A 15,626-nucleotide genomic window follows, 5' to 3' on the forward strand; every position below is an offset into this window, starting at 1 on the left:
GCTCACATGTAAGATTCATTTTACTATTAAATTGGCCTATAGTATTACAAGTCTAAATTGTAGGTATGACGATGATACCAATCAAAGTTTCCATTCAAGATAGCAAAATAATCCAGCACATACTTCACTGAATCAAATGAGATGCCTTAATTAGCCGCCATAGGCTCACATGTGTGATTCATTTTATTAAATTGGCCTATAGTATTACATATCTAAACTAAATTGTAGGAATGACTTTGATACCATGTTAAATTTAAGTTAGAACGCATTTAATATTAGTCATTAATAATTTAATATTACAAAATTAAAGCATCGGGATTCATATTCCACTTTACTCTTCTATATTTTATTAATGTGTGACATTAGCATGTGTTATGGAGTACTAATTTTATAACAAGCTTCAATGGTACATTACGGGCCTGTTCTCTTCAGCTTATTTTCAGTTTAGTTCAATTCAGCTCCAATAAGTTCAGTTCAGTTCTTAATTTCCTTCTCTCATAAAATATTCACTTCACCTTCAACTCTAATAAATTCAGTTCAGTTAATCAGAACAAGCCTTATATCTTACTCAATCATACATTCTATATTTCTATGTATACTCAAATTTAATTTATTATTTAATACGGAGTACTTAATTAACAAGTGTAGTATGAGTTGAAATATACAAGTCTATATATATATCTTAAACCTCGACTGCGCTTCAATGCAAGACTCAATTTTTGTTTTTCCCCTCTCTCATTCCGTCCCTTCAAATCCCTCACAATAAAAACATAACTTGTGTTAAAAAAAATGGAAGAAATAAACACAAATAACGTACCAAGATGGACCCCAAGCCCAAGCCCAACAAGACCCTTAGCTAAAACTGTTTCTGAAGAAAAGAAAACAGGAAATAATAGTGATGTTGAGATTTTAAGGAGAAATTCTAGTAGCTTAAGGAGGTACTTCCCCTTTAGCTTAACTGGTAGTATTAGTGCTATTACTAACACTAACACTAATACGAATTCGTCATCGTTGTCTTTACCTCATCCTCCTCAAACTACTATATCTTTACACGATGCTGCGCCCACGAGGGCGGAGCATCGTGATGATGTCAATGATCAAGTGTCATTGACATGGAAAGATTTATGGGTGACGGTTAGTTATGGTAAAGAAGGTGGTGGCGAAGGCGGTGTTGGTGGGCAAAGACGGCCTATCTTGGAAGGTGTTTCGGGTTATGCTGAGCCTGGACAAGTCCTGGCTGTTATGGGTCCTTCTGGATGTGGCAAGTCCACTCTTTTGGATGCTTTGGCTGGTAAGTTTTACTATTAATTAACTTTATTTTATGTATTATTACTCCATTACTTTGTTCATTTGGTCAATTATTTTATTAACTGTGGCTTACGTTGGTATGTACTCCGTATCAATATCATGTATGGGGTAGGTAATGAAGTTGACAACGATATACAAAGTACAATTATTATACATTAAGAAATTAATTAAAGGTACAAGTGATCACCTGTTAATTAAAGCTCGGTTGTCCTAAAGTTATTTCATGGCCTGGCATTAGCCAAACTAATGGGTTGGGATCACAACTAGATACCTGAAAGAAATAAAGCTTTATTGGGTTAAATACTGAAGTACTAAAACCTGCACATGAAGATTATGATTTTATCCACCAATAATCGAATAAATATCTGGTGACCACTTCCTACTTCTTGCAAGCAAACAACGATTTGGCTGTATAAATGATTTGGTATAATTACAAAGAATCCTTTTATTAATTAAATATTTTGCAACTTACCTAACTCCTTATTCCATTTTACGAGGTACGGGGTAATTAAGATTGATAACATATGTACGATAAATTAATATGTCCAGTAAAAAATTATTGTGAATGACATGAATTAATATTGGTTAAAGATGACAAGAATGTGATCTCATATACATATGAACTTAAATGTTTGAAAATTGTACTCGTAATAATGCTAATAGTGTCATGGAATACTTATTGTAATGTTAGTGGTGACGTGACACAATGCTAGTTAAATGTTGATGTGGTACAATGATAGTGTGGATTTATGTGACGCATAAACATTTTTAAAAACGTTTTAATAATACAAAGTTTATCTGTTATAGATGAGTATTTACTTTTTTTTTTTTTTCCATTTTAAAAATATCGTTTTGAAACGAAACGGATAATAATTTCTCGTCTTAATCCTTATACTTAATGCATGCCTGAGACATTGACACCTACTTACAACCTCCGATCCATCCATCTACTTTTTATTTTTTTATTTTTTATTTTTTATTTTTTATTTGTTACTGTATTAATATTGATCTGCAATATCTGATCTTCACACGTACAGTAATGTATGTACAAGTAGATTTTTTATGGCAATTTGAATAGCCGCCGTATGTAAGAAATTAATGGGAGGTTTATACTGTATTACGGAGTATAATAAATCAGCCCTAATTGAAAAGGGACTTTGAAAAAATTGGCTTAAAGTAATTATTAATAATGATAAACGAAAATAATACAACGGTTCATTCTTGAGTTTTCCTTCGATTTAAAAAATTAAAATTAAATAAAACATGGTTAAAAAATTTAGGCTTTAGGATAGATTATTAGTCTTCTAGTGTTATTTTTTTTACTTGTAATAACTTTAATCTCTAAGTCTCAAATATATAATCAAAATAAAAATAAGTTTACTATGCAAAATTTTAGGCCTTAATTTTCATTGAGTTAGAGTTGTAGTTAAAGGGTCAATTCAACCAAAAGTTTAACCTAATAATTAAAGTCCGAATTGATTTTTATACTCGTTCTAAGCTATCACACTCCGTCATATGAGCGCCCGTTGGACACAGTGGCGAATCTAAAAATATAATCAAGTGGGGTCAAAATACATTTGTTTAAATTCTATTATGATCAAATTTTGATAGAAAATATAAGACAAATTCCAAAATTTTACACTTGAAAATTTCTATTTAACAAATTCAAGTGGGGTCAAAGGACCCCACTTAAGGCAGTGTGTCTCCGCCACTGGTTGGTCTTGGCATGTGAATACAGTATAAGCCCTCCGCATATCATGTGTGGGTAGATGTAATTTGAATTCTGAAACCATGTAAAAGGATCAAGTCAATAAAAAATTTAAGTTAATGGTTAAAGCCCGAATTGATTTATATATTCCATCACTTCGTATACTAATTTATTTTAAAAATTATTTTTTCAAGTAAAAAAGACAGAAAAACCCTTAAATTTTTCAAAACCTTTTGCATGCCCCCGTTTTACAATAATTTTATTGTACATCGAACATTTTGCGAAAAGTGACCCTTTTTCTTACAAAAGTGACCCTTTTTATTTACAAAAGTGACCCCTTTTTTTTCATAAAAGTGACCCTTTTTTTCACAAAAGTGACCTTTAAAGTGACTCTTTTTTTTCCACAAAAGTGACTCTTTTTATCACAAAAGTAATTAAGTTACATATGCAAATTGCAAAACAGAGTATCAAAATCTCACTAGTTTTTTTTGTTTTTTTCAAAAGTAACCCATATTCTGTTACTTTGATTCGAAATTTCTACTACTTTGATATGTTATTATTGCTACTATTGTTACTTGATCTGTTGTGAAAGATGAACTATCAATTTTTATTCAATTTTTCTATTAACGAGGCTTAAGCTCGCGGCAATGGTGACGACGGCAGTGGCTTCCGTAGTGGGTGAAAAATTAGATGAACATACATACCTCGAAATTGGCTGTAGAAAGATGAATCATTGATCAAAACAGGAAAATTATGTTACAAAATCAAGATAAAATCGAAAAAAAGAAGGAAATTGAAGAACAAAGGAGAGAGAAAGAGAGAAGAAGAAGTGCAGAGGAGAGAGAAAGTGCAGAGGAGAGAGAAGAAGAGCAGAAAAAAAATCTCAAATAGAAACCCATGAGGAGAGTGAAAAATAGAAACTGTAGTACTCCGTATAACTTTCGCATGCTCAACACCACCGTTCATTAAATTATTGTAAACCCGCTTTTTTAAAACTTTTGTGTATACTTTTTTCAATATACCGCCAAAAGCTTTTATTATACCAATATTGTCAAAACCAAAAATATTATACTACCTCCGTTACATATTATTTTGCAACGATTTGACATAAAGTAGAGAGGAAAAATGTCTAATCGTTGCAAATAATATGTAATGGAGGTAGTATTTTTTCTTGTTTAAGGGTTTTTGTCCTTTCTTTGTCTTTTTTAGTAATCCACAACTAGTTTTACTTGACAGTTGACATTTGTTTGAAGCAATAATTTTAACGACTAATCCCTAACTTAGTAACTTCAAATAATAACATTAAATAAACAATTACTTTGTGCTCGTGACATGACAATTAATTTGGTCAAAGAGGCCAAAACACTTTTTATATACTACTTGCATGTTATACATTCTGATTGATCAATTTAATTTAATTTTAAAGTGTAGGACCTGGTGACCCATAATAGTAATAATATGCAAAACCAATAAATTAATTAAAAGAGGGTCAAAAGAATTAAATTCCCTCTAATTATATATTAGAGGTACGGAGTATTGATTAACTTAATTAATTCTTGTTAAGTGCACAAGTTTAAATCGGGGAATGACGCGTGCAAGTTGATGGCGCCTCCGAAGGAGAAAACTTTTTGGTCGAAGAAATTTTAACTACTATAAAAACAAACATCCTTCTTCTTAATTCTGAAATTAAGCCAAATAATGCAATAATCTTAATTAGCTACTCTACATCTTTTTACCTTCAAAAATACAAACCCATCTCTCTAATTTCCCCTTAAGCCTTATTTCTTCCTACGTGCACGACTAGTTTGTGCGAGGGTTAAGCTTGTATTGATCAAGAGAAGAAAATGGGAGATACAAGGTTAATAATACGCGATCATGATAATGTTATCATTAATGATAATGAACATAAAGGTAGCAAAGGTCATGTATCTTTGACATGGAAAGATTTATCAATAACAGTCACGGGTGGTGGTGGTGGTGATGGTGGGCGACAGCCTATCTTAGAAAGTGTCTCTGGCTATGCTCAACCTGGTCAGGTTTTAGCTGTTATGGGTCCTTCTGGTTGTGGAAAGTCCACTCTTTTGGATGCTTTGGCTGGTAAGACCATTAGAGATTAATCGGATTACATTCTACGTACATATATACAATATACGTCTTTCACTATATTATTTTGCATACTTTTGTGTTTTGTCTTAGTTTGCATTGATTTAACTTTATTACATTATGTACTTATCCATTTATCCTCTATCTTATACACTAATACGTAGTAAATGTTAAGAATAGTACACTGAAACGAAGGTAGCTTAATCTATTACAACTACGAATCAGCTACATTTGAATGATTGAATCCATTAATTATTACAATAATTTTTAATAGAATGGTATACATAATCCTTAGGGCTACATATAAACATTAAATTCACTCTTGAAAACTGTATAAAATTAGGAATTCATGATAAAAACACATGTAAATCAATATAATTAGTGTGTTTTTGTCACGATTTTCAAAATTTAAACAATTTTTAAGAGTATATTTAATGCTTATATGTAGCCCTAAGGACTATGTATAGCATTTTTCAAATTTTTATTATAATACTCCGTACATGTTTGCAATATTAATTGATTGCTTTATGTTAATTTTTAAAGTTGCTATGGAAAGAGACGACGTGCTCAGTAAGTGCGGGGATCGTCGTCTATAATTGGATTAGACACTACCCGGTGCGCACTATGTATGCATGTCACTTTGAAAGTCAACATTACTAGTTGTGTTTAAATAAATTTTAAAATAGTTAGATGTTCATTATTTAGTTTTTTAATTAATAAAACTCTAAAAAAGAAAATTGAGTTGCAAAAAGAATGTTGAAGTAGCTAATAAACAATTTCGGAGTTAATATAACTTACTAAACAAGTAACTTGTAATATCTTAATCATAATCATTACAATAATTAATGGGGTGATATCTTGCTATATATGCTCCAATTGATTTATAATAACGCGATTTTTAAAAATCTAAAATGTGATGTATAGCTGTTAGTTGTGATTGAAACATTATAGTAGTCTAGTGGGTACAAACTACAAAATTGTTGTAACCACGCAGTGTAAAATAATCTGTATCTTTCTTTAATTTGAACATTTTAAACGACTGAGACATTGCGAGTTGACTTATGAATAAACATTTGTTGACTTCTTTCCATCAAATGTACAGGCAGGTTAGGTTCAAACACAAGGCAAACAGGAGAGATTTTGATTAATGGTCGTAAACAAACTCTTGCTTTTGGGACTTCGGTACGTAAGATGATATACAAACACCTAATTAAGCATTAAGCATGTAATTTGTATAATTTTCATAAAATTCTAATTGAACTATCTAACTTAGCATATAATACATTATTATTAGGCATATGTGACTCAAGATGACACACTAATGACAACGCTAACGGTAAAAGAAGCCGTGTACTACTCAGCTCAGCTTCAATTACCTGATTCAATGACAAAAGCTGAGAAAATCGAACGAGCTAATGACGCGATTAGAGACATGGGATTACAAGGTTGTGTCAACACAAGAATTGGAGGTTGGAGTGTAAAAGGTCTTAGTGGTGGACAAAAGAGAAGAGTCAGTATTTGCATTGAAATCTTGACTAGGCCAAGACTTCTCTTCTTAGATGAGCCTACTAGTGGTCTTGATAGCGCGGCTTCTTACCATGTAATGAGCCGAATCATCAAGCTTGCGAAACAGGATCAAAGGACGGTTATTGCTTCAATTCATCAACCTAGTAGTGAAGTCTTTGAGCTATTTCATAATCTTTGTCTACTCTCTAGTGGAAAGGTTGTCTACTTTGGTTCGGCTTCAGCTGCTAATGAGGTAACGCTTTTAAGTGCATTTTTGTATACAACTTTGGTTCGATTTTTTCTTAGTCAAGTAAAATTTTATAAGATGATATTCTAACACAAATGTTTGTCTAAGCAGTTTTTCGCTTTAAGTGGATTCCCCTGCCCAACCATGCGAAACCCTTCTGATCACTACCTAAGAACCATCAACAAGGACTTCGAAACAGCTGTAAGTACTCCTCGAAATATTTAATTTCTGTATGTTATAAACTAGCTAGAAAAAATGGCATATGTATGATTTATTAAACTTGTGTGACTTGGTGGTGCTCTCGTTTTAGGATATTGAACAAGGATTAAATGGGAAGCAGAGCACTGAAGAAGTTATAAACACTCTTGTAAATTCATACAAAACATCACAAACTTACCAAGAAGTTCAACAGCACATTTCAATGATATGCCAACAGGTAAAATAAGCTCAAAATCGGTTTAATCCATCTGATTAATAATGCTTCATGATGATGTTTATATGGGGTAGAACTCTAAAAGATAGATATTGTTATTGCAGGAGGGAAGTTCCACTGAATCGAAAAGGAAACATGCTAGTTTCATAACTCAGTCGATTGTTCTTACCAAGAGGTCTTTTGTGAACATGTACCGCGACTTGGGATACTATTGGCTTAGACTTGGAATCTACATTGCTCTTTGTTTATGTGTGGGGACTATATTTTATGATATTGGCCTCTCTTATGGCTCTATTCAGGTGATTATATCTGAAAACTCACATGTTTTCATCTAAAATGAACCAAATCATCCATATGTATGTAAATAACACAGAATGTTGTTTAACTTTTACAGGCTAGAGGAGCAATGCTCATGTTTGTTGCAGCTTTCCTGACTTTCATGGCGATTGGAGGTTTTCCTTCATTCGTCGAGGACATGAAGGTTAGAACATTGCTTGTACTCATATCTTATACTGTTACATATATATGGCAAACTTTTTTTAATTATAGAATTTATTAAAAATGCTAATACCTTCATCTGTGTTTGTTGCTAGATATTCGAAAGAGAAAGACTCAACGGACACTACAGCGTTGCAGCCTACACAGTAGGGAACACAATATCATCCATCCCTTACTTGATCATCATATCTCTAATCCCAGGAGCAATGGCATACTATCTAGTACACCTTCAAAGAGGATTCGGCCACTTTGTATACTTCGCATTAGTACTATTTATGTGCATGATGTTAGTCGAAAGCCTAATGATGATAGTTGCAAGCTTAGTCCCGGACTTTCTAATGGGTATAATAACCGGGGCAGGAATTCAAGGTGTGATGATGCTAAATGGAGGGTTTTTCCGATTGCCTAATGACCTCCCTAACCCCTTCTGGAAGTACCCTATGTACTACATTGCGTTCCACAAGTACGCGAATCAAGGGTTCTACAAGAATGAGTTTGAAGGACTGACATTCCCGAATGCTTTAGTTGGAGGTACAGCAACCATTACAGGAGAAGAGGTGCTGAAAAACTTGTGGCAAGTTGAAATGGGGTACTCAAAATGGGTAGACCTTGCAATATTGTTTGGTATGGTTGTGGTTTACAGGCTAATGTTTTTGGGAATTATTAAGGCCACTGAAAAACTGAAGCCCATGATTAGAGCTTTGATGTCAGGTCCTCCTCAATATTCCAAACAAATCCAGCAAAATTCTTAGCATAATTCTAAGCATGTTTTATTATTTATTTATTTATTTATTTATTTATTTATATTTTAACATATGTATTTTTCCCTTTCTATCTGTTAAATGTAAGGTTATTATTTTACTTTTTGTAAAACTATAAATTCAATTTGGAATGAAAATTAAGTTTGGGTTTTATTATTGTGCTTGGATATACGTACACACTTGAAATTTTCCTAAATACCTTTTAATCATTTAAGGCATTAGAGAACTTTCACCTTCAATTAATTCTCGAATTGTTTGACAATCTGGAATTATTCAACCGACGTAGAACTATTTAAAAGAAGTAAAGAACCAACAAAGAGTATTTATGCATTAACCTTTCTACTGGGGAGATACGACAAACGTAAATATATCCAACTTGTTTGATTAAACTTTAATAGAGGGATTAGTAATGCAGTTCGTATGACACTCCAATCCAGGATCAAAATTTCCTGATTAACTGAAGGTAACTATGTAGGAACTGAAATAAGTCAAAGTACGAGAGGACATAATTCACAAGTATTCAATTCGAAAGTATGTCATACATCTGAAGGACTGAAGGTGCACATAAGCAGCAGTAACTAAATGTTTCTTCTATTAGTAAAAACTTAGTAGTACACAATGAATCCTATCATGCAGAACTGCAGATAGAGCATCTTCTAGTAATACGGCATGTATCGGGTTGGTCTTCTGTATCTAGGAGCCTTCCTGCAGTATATCACAGTGAGGAATCGATCAGTAACAGTATAGTCAATAATTTATCACAAAAATAACAGAGCAACTTGTTTACAGCAAGCATTTTCCCCAGTGATCAGTTTGCATGCAACATACATGTATGAATAAGCTCTACTGAATTGGAAAGTATGAACTCCATTCACAATAACAAGCCACTATTATACAGATGATAAAACAATACTACAATATACTACAAAAGCACAAGTAAACAAGGAATGTATTTCAAAATTCTTTTCTTTATTTAATGAATTCTATTCCTGCTTCTATTCATTTCCCACAAATATCTTAATATACATATCTGTGAGATGAACTTTAGAACAACAAGCAGCTTAAAAAGCTATAGCAAAATCCTGGAACAACTATCAGCTTAAAAAGCTATAGCAAGAAACCCAGTTAGACTACAGCATTTTATAAGTAAAAAATAACGTGATGTACCACCCCAAAAAGAATTTGTTACATACCCATAGCCGCCGTATGGATTAAAGAAATAAGGCGGAGCAAACGGTCTGCGGGAACGGAAGGGCATATAAGGATTAAAACGTCTTCCCCTAAATTGTTTCATGCCTGGCACATTTGTTCTCTTGGGCAACACCTGCAAATAATTAAATAGACACACTGAAGTGATTAACAAGCTATAAACAATGATACCTACCTCTACCCTTCCCCCTCTTCCTCTCTTCCCCAACCCCCCACCAGCAACGCATCAAATCCAGAAGTGACATACACAAAAACACCTTTTTAAATATACCTTCAATTGACGACCATGTAATTCAGATTCATTTAACTGTAGCGCCTGTTGAACACCATCCTGTTCAACAAATTCCACATATGCAAAACCCTTAGGCTGACCAAACTTGTCTGTAAGAATGGTCACTCTATTCACTGTCCCGCAAGATTGGAAATGTTGCTGAACTTCTTCAGGGGTGCATGCATAATCAACCTGAGAAATATTAACACAGTCCAGATTGATCATACAGAGAATTAGTAAAATAGAGACGATTATACAATAAACAGAAAGAAAAACAGAGCTGTGGATTTAACATGCATCAAGAAAGTTATGTGATATGGTTCATCATGGGATATTCACTGGCCTCTTGGGCATTGACCTAGGAAATAAAGGGTAGGGACTCTAGGGAGAGGAGCCAAGGTAACCAAATCCAAGCATATTTCCAAGTAGACTAATTGAAAATTTGTCTTTAGGACACAGGGTTCTCATAAAATACAAGACAAGGTGATAAAGAAGTAGTCTAAGATTCAAGAATGAGGTTAGAATTGATAAGCAGCCAGAGAATAAGACTTTAAAGCTTAACTAGCAACAGCTGAACTCTTCAAGGCAGTACAATCAAAGTTCAAGAGCGATCATCAGTGACTCAGAAATTACTCAGACTCTTTACCCACAAACCGCACCATTAGAAATAGCATACATAGTTCTCACGTATGCATATAAAATTCAAGCTCCAACTATCATAACAAAAATAACCCTAGCGTAAACTAAAGACTTTTCATCTCCGAGATAAACACTGAGATATATTTTTGTGAACTCTTGACTTGTGAACGAGTTTCATTGTATCCTCTACACTATAATTCTTAACTTAAAACACATCAACAATAATAAACCAAGCAGTAAACTATACAGAGTTTTACCACTTGCCCCTTTCTTTTTCTTTCAACAGAAATAAAAACACGACTTTTTGTTCACATTTAGTAGGTTACAATTAGCAACCCTTGCAACAATAAAGGACAATAACAATTGAGAACTGCATGGCCAAAGGCACATGTTTTACAGCATCCATCATCACACCTGCAAGTGACGTTTTGATTTGGGAACAACGCTCGCCACTGGGCACTTTCCCCACACCTAGCTCCAGTTGAAGTGGCGCACCTCTGCATTTGAAAGCAGGAGTCTTGCACGAATGGCTTTGACTAGAAGAATTTATGACCACCACGGCACCACCGGATTCATACCAGTTTACAATTTATCCAACTTCAATTCCCCCACTCTACTTCGAAAGAAAAATGAAAAAAAAAATGGAAAAAAAATTTGATCACCAAATAATTATTCAAGTTACTTTTGTAATCCCCTTCTGTTCTTTTTACAATAAGATTTTCTTTTACTTCTTTCTGGGGGACTTAAATATATTCAACTTTTTCCACTTCTTTTTTTTTTTTTTTTTTTTTTTTCTTTTTTCTATAATTCTTCTTTGTTTTCTCTTTTCTTTTCTTTTCTTTTTTCTTCTTTTTTACTTTCTTTTCCCTTTTTTCATCTTTTTCCAACATTTTAAATCACAGAACAAACAAATGACATTCAATGCCCAAGATAAATCTATTTCGAAAACTATGCCAACCAAGCTCCAATACCAAGTCCAGCATTAAGACACAATCACAAAAGGAACTTGATGAAGAAGAAAAATCCTGCGATCATTGTGAGACATTTAAGTCAAACCACGACATACTCAAAGAATTATATGATGCTGTATATGACAGCAAACAGTACTGTAGACAGTACATAAAGGAAAAAAAATAATGTATGAAAGTAAAATATGCATTGAGATAGCCAGCAGAACAGAGTGAGGGGCAAAATAGCTTTAAGTAGATACAAGAATCCACAAGATACATGGTATATGAATAAAGGAGTATATTAGGGTATATGGAAGATTCATGGAACCACAATCAGCAAATGCATACAGCAGACAAATGATCTGCTGGAAATATGCTATTAGAACACATTAATTCAGGATTTGAGGAAACCAAAACCTACTAATCATAACTTTTAGAGAAAATGGTTCTTAAGTCCAGCAAGTAAGCTCTTGTCAATGTTTTGTGAGATGAATTCCCAAAGCCAGACTCATAATAAGTATAACCATCTTTATTTCTAATTACAAAAACTTGATACCACTTATTAAAAGGGTATATCACGCAGATTAACTGACACAACCAACTAAGAAGTAGAAAGTAAACATTCCCCATATAACACAAGAGGAAGTCAATATCACATCCAAAGCAACAAGAGTAAGCTAGAATTCAACCCTATCTACATCTTTCTCCTTTTTTCTCTTCTCTCTCTTTGAGGGCAGATTGGGTAGAGTAGTGGAGTAGTGAGGAAATTACCTCAGTTTCAATTAATTTATAACATTGCAATCAAGGAAGTTACCATGGTTTCCAAATGTAAATTCATCAAACATGGGCAGCCTTGGACAAAAATAGGTATAATATCCCATTAAGCTGAAAAGATACCACTAAGATCTCCACTAACTTCTTTCTATATAAAATTGATTGGAATTTGGCATTTCATTATCAACTTCATAACGATAGACCACATTTGACTTTAATGGTCAATAGTTGTCGAACTTAGATACAGAGTATTATTTTATTTTATCACTATTTTTTAACTAATTGTCAAGATCATTAAGAGACTTTAACGGAATTGTCTTTTTAGACAGATCTAATTTTCAACTATAATTCAATGCATATATCAGACAAATCCTTTATCATAGTTACCAAACTTTGAAAAGCAAATTTAAATATAGGCCAACATTTGGAGGTAGAGGTTTAATGAGAAGGTCAAGTTATCAAGGATAAGAAGATGAGAATCCAACTGCAGAGGTTTAGCAGTTTTAGATACATCCAACACCAACAGAGGCAGTTTGATAAAAGGGTGAAAAGGGATATGAAACATGTGTAAACAGGATCATATTGCATTGGATAAGACTGGGAAGAGGAGAAGGATCCACATGAACAACTCGTGAGGATGACATCTTCGCTCGTGTAGCCAATCCAGTTTTGTTGTTATCGTTGACAAAAAGAGTGATGAGAGCAGATACACGAATTAATACAATCCATAACATACAAGCTTTGCAAGGAGATACTGTTTCTTACATTGCCAACAAAAACAGACCGTGCATCCACCTCCTCCTTGTTTGCCAGTTCAGCAGCAGTAGCAGGATCTGTGTAGATAAGATAACCACTGTCAGAGGAACTAATCGAAGTAAAATTTTGGAAAAAAAAAAAAAAAAATTACATTAATCATAAATAAATAAAGAGCAATCTACTTTCAAAATCTTTTGCTAGCAATAATAATTACATCCTTGAACTTTTGAGACTGTTAAACATTAAATCAATGCAATTTCATACATCTAGCAATCAAGAACCCCCCAAAATTTATATGATGGCATAATGGACAAGAAAAGGAAACTTTTTAGTACATCAGGAGGGGAAGATAAGTTCATAACTGAGCTAACCACCAAATAGCAACTTCCAACTGTGAGCTAAAAACATAATGTTGGGCGAACGAAGGAATGACCAAAAAGAGAGTGCCACACTCAAATGACTCAACATTATCGATTTACAGTTAAGATAAATACAGTAGATAATTTTTCAAGCAATTATTCCAAATTTTAAATTTTGAAAAATTATAGTAAAGCTGTAAAGGTGACGATATTGCATCCAACAAAGATGGACCTTTTATGCACACTCTAAATCCACAAGGTAAATATTGCCAGACACGAAATTCACCGTATTCATTCATTTAGAACGCAGTATTGCCATTAATATTTAAACTTAAAACAAGTAGATCGTTCCAATCACAAATTAGTAATCAAATAATGAATACTATGACTAGACTTAGGAAGAACCATATTTCCTGAAATCAACTAGACTACAAATCAATGTTATCCTCAACAAACAATCACATAATATAATAATTAATTCCAATACAAAATTTAAAAAGCTGCACATAAATTAAAACCTATAAACAAAGAGAAAAAAAAATTAAGTGATTAATCCAAACCTTGAGCAGAACCCATCTCCTTCTCGACTTTAGCTTGCATCTCACGAAGAGCAGCAGCTTCCTCCTCCATCTCCTTCAATCTCTTCTTCATCTCATCAAGCTCCTGAAACACAACATCAAACACCACAACAATAAGATTATATAAATCGATTTCCAATTCTAGGGTTTCCGAAAACACTCAATAATCCAAACACAAATTGATCAACAGAAATCATGAATAAGAATAAACTACAGAGAAAATTGAAACAATCAAGGATAAATAGAAAAAAAAAAGGAAAGAAAACCTTGACGGCGGCGTCATCGTCGCCGGTGGACATGTCGACGTCGGCGTTGGTAGCATCCAAGTCTCCCTCCAAATCTCCTTCGACAGGAATGTCACCTCCGTAGACCTCATGCTCTTCTTCATCCATGGTTTTTCTCTCTCTAGCTTTTACTTTCTCTCTCCTCTGCTCGTCAAAGTGTCGCTGACGTTTGGAAGAGAAGTTGATGAATGAATGAATGGATGGGTTGAATTGCGGAATTTATTTGCCTCACAACATTACAGGTGTTATAAAGAATCCTTAACTCTTTATAAAAACGACTATTTCAGTTGGAATCATGGGCTTGGTACTTTCAAGTTTCACTGGGCTGTTTCACAAAGTATGACCCGGACCGTCTATTTTAAACTCGGGTGTAAGAGTACGTTTTATGAGTTAGGATATTCTATTTATACTAGAGGTGTCAATTCGGATAACTGGATTGGGTCTGATGAGTTCGAATCGAGTCAATTTTTAAAGTTGAGTCATCCTAAATTATTATGTCCATGCAAGTCCAAATATAAATCGGATATTTTACGGGTTGGTTTCGGATCGGGTTGGGTCAGGTGTGCTTTTGACACCTCTTATTTATACATATTCAATGTTCATAAATATGCCTCAAATGAGAGTGAGGGCTGAAGGTAAGGGAAAACCCATACTCTCAGGCAAACGTAATTGGTAAGGCTTAAACTCGTAACCTCAAGGTAACAAGATGAGTGTGTGAGTTCTCCACCAAACTTTGTTTTGGTACAAACTAAATAACTATACACATATCACATATGTTCCAATATACTTCCTCCGTTTTTATTTAGTTGACACCTTTCTCTTTTCACGCTTGCCAACACACTATTTTGATGATTAATATCTCTAATTCTCGATATTGTAAAAATTATAAAAAGTGGATATTAATAAAATATACATTGAGACGGTTTAAACAATATCTCACTTGACTATGTTTTGTCGTAGCTATAAATCACAAATGCTAGTCAAAGTGTAGTTTTTTTTTTCCGAGGGCATAATAAAAGTGTAGTTTGTGAATAGTGTAAAAGTCAAACGGAGTCAACTAAAAAAAAATGGAGGTAGAATGTATTACTACATATAAGGCAACATTCAAGTACAAAAAAGGTATTGATGCATTTATATTGCTCTCCATACATTGTGTTTTGGGATCCTTTAATCATTATTTTGTATTAATTATTTACTAATTTTGTATTAGACAACCATTGTTAGCTAACCCCAATACATCAT

At 33.5% G+C, this 15,626-nt stretch overlaps 2 protein-coding genes across 2 annotated transcripts; one reads left to right on the forward strand and one right to left on the reverse strand.

Annotated features, from left to right (window-relative positions):
- The first annotated feature begins 731 nt into the window (after positions 1-731).
- LOC145563140 (ABC transporter G family member 1-like) lies at positions 732-8,671 on the forward strand. Its single transcript, XM_081623565.1, has 8 exons — positions 732-1,291; positions 6,222-6,301; positions 6,414-6,878; positions 6,984-7,073; positions 7,183-7,308; positions 7,410-7,604; positions 7,700-7,786; positions 7,899-8,671. The coding sequence occupies exons 1-8, from the start codon at positions 790-792 to the stop codon at positions 8,553-8,555; spliced, it is 2,202 nt and encodes a 733-aa protein (XP_081479691.1). The 5' UTR covers positions 732-789; the 3' UTR covers positions 8,556-8,671.
- Positions 8,672-9,048: 377 nt separating this feature from the next.
- Positions 9,049-14,592, reverse strand: LOC145561951 (polyadenylate-binding protein 2-like). The gene is made up of 6 exons (XM_081622088.1): positions 14,367-14,592; positions 14,083-14,185; positions 13,173-13,240; positions 10,045-10,236; positions 9,758-9,888; positions 9,049-9,269 (listed from the first exon to the last, which is right to left on the reverse strand). Exons 1-6 carry the CDS (start codon positions 14,490-14,492, stop codon positions 9,221-9,223), a joined length of 669 nt encoding a protein of 222 aa, XP_081478214.1. The 5' UTR covers positions 14,493-14,592; the 3' UTR covers positions 9,049-9,220.
- Positions 14,593-15,626: the final 1,034 nt, after the last annotated feature.

This window comes from Chenopodium album, chromosome 10 (assembly GCF_948465745.1).
Source record: "Chenopodium album chromosome 10, dcCheAlbu1.1, whole genome shotgun sequence".
Taxonomy (NCBI): Eukaryota; Viridiplantae; Streptophyta; class Magnoliopsida; order Caryophyllales; family Amaranthaceae; genus Chenopodium; species Chenopodium album.

Coding starts and splice junctions, on each gene's coding strand:
- LOC145563140 (XM_081623565.1), top strand. CDS start 790: ATGGAAGAAATAAACACAAATAACGTACCAAGATGGACCCCAAGCCCA. Junction 6,302..6,413: donor CTCTTGCTTTTGGGACTTCG/GTACGTAAGATG, acceptor CATTATTATTAG/GCATATGTGACTCAAGATGA. Junction 6,879..6,983: donor CGGCTTCAGCTGCTAATGAG/GTAACGCTTTTA, acceptor TTGTCTAAGCAG/TTTTTCGCTTTAAGTGGATT.
- LOC145561951 (XM_081622088.1), bottom strand. CDS start 14,492: ATGGATGAAGAAGAGCATGAGGTCTACGGAGGTGACATTCCTGTCGAA. Junction 14,186..14,366: donor ACGATGACGCCGCCGTCAAG/GTTTTCTTTCCT, acceptor GTTGTGTTTCAG/GAGCTTGATGAGATGAAGAA. Junction 13,241..14,082: donor GGAGATGGGTTCTGCTCAAG/GTTTGGATTAAT, acceptor TTATCTACACAG/ATCCTGCTACTGCTGCTGAA.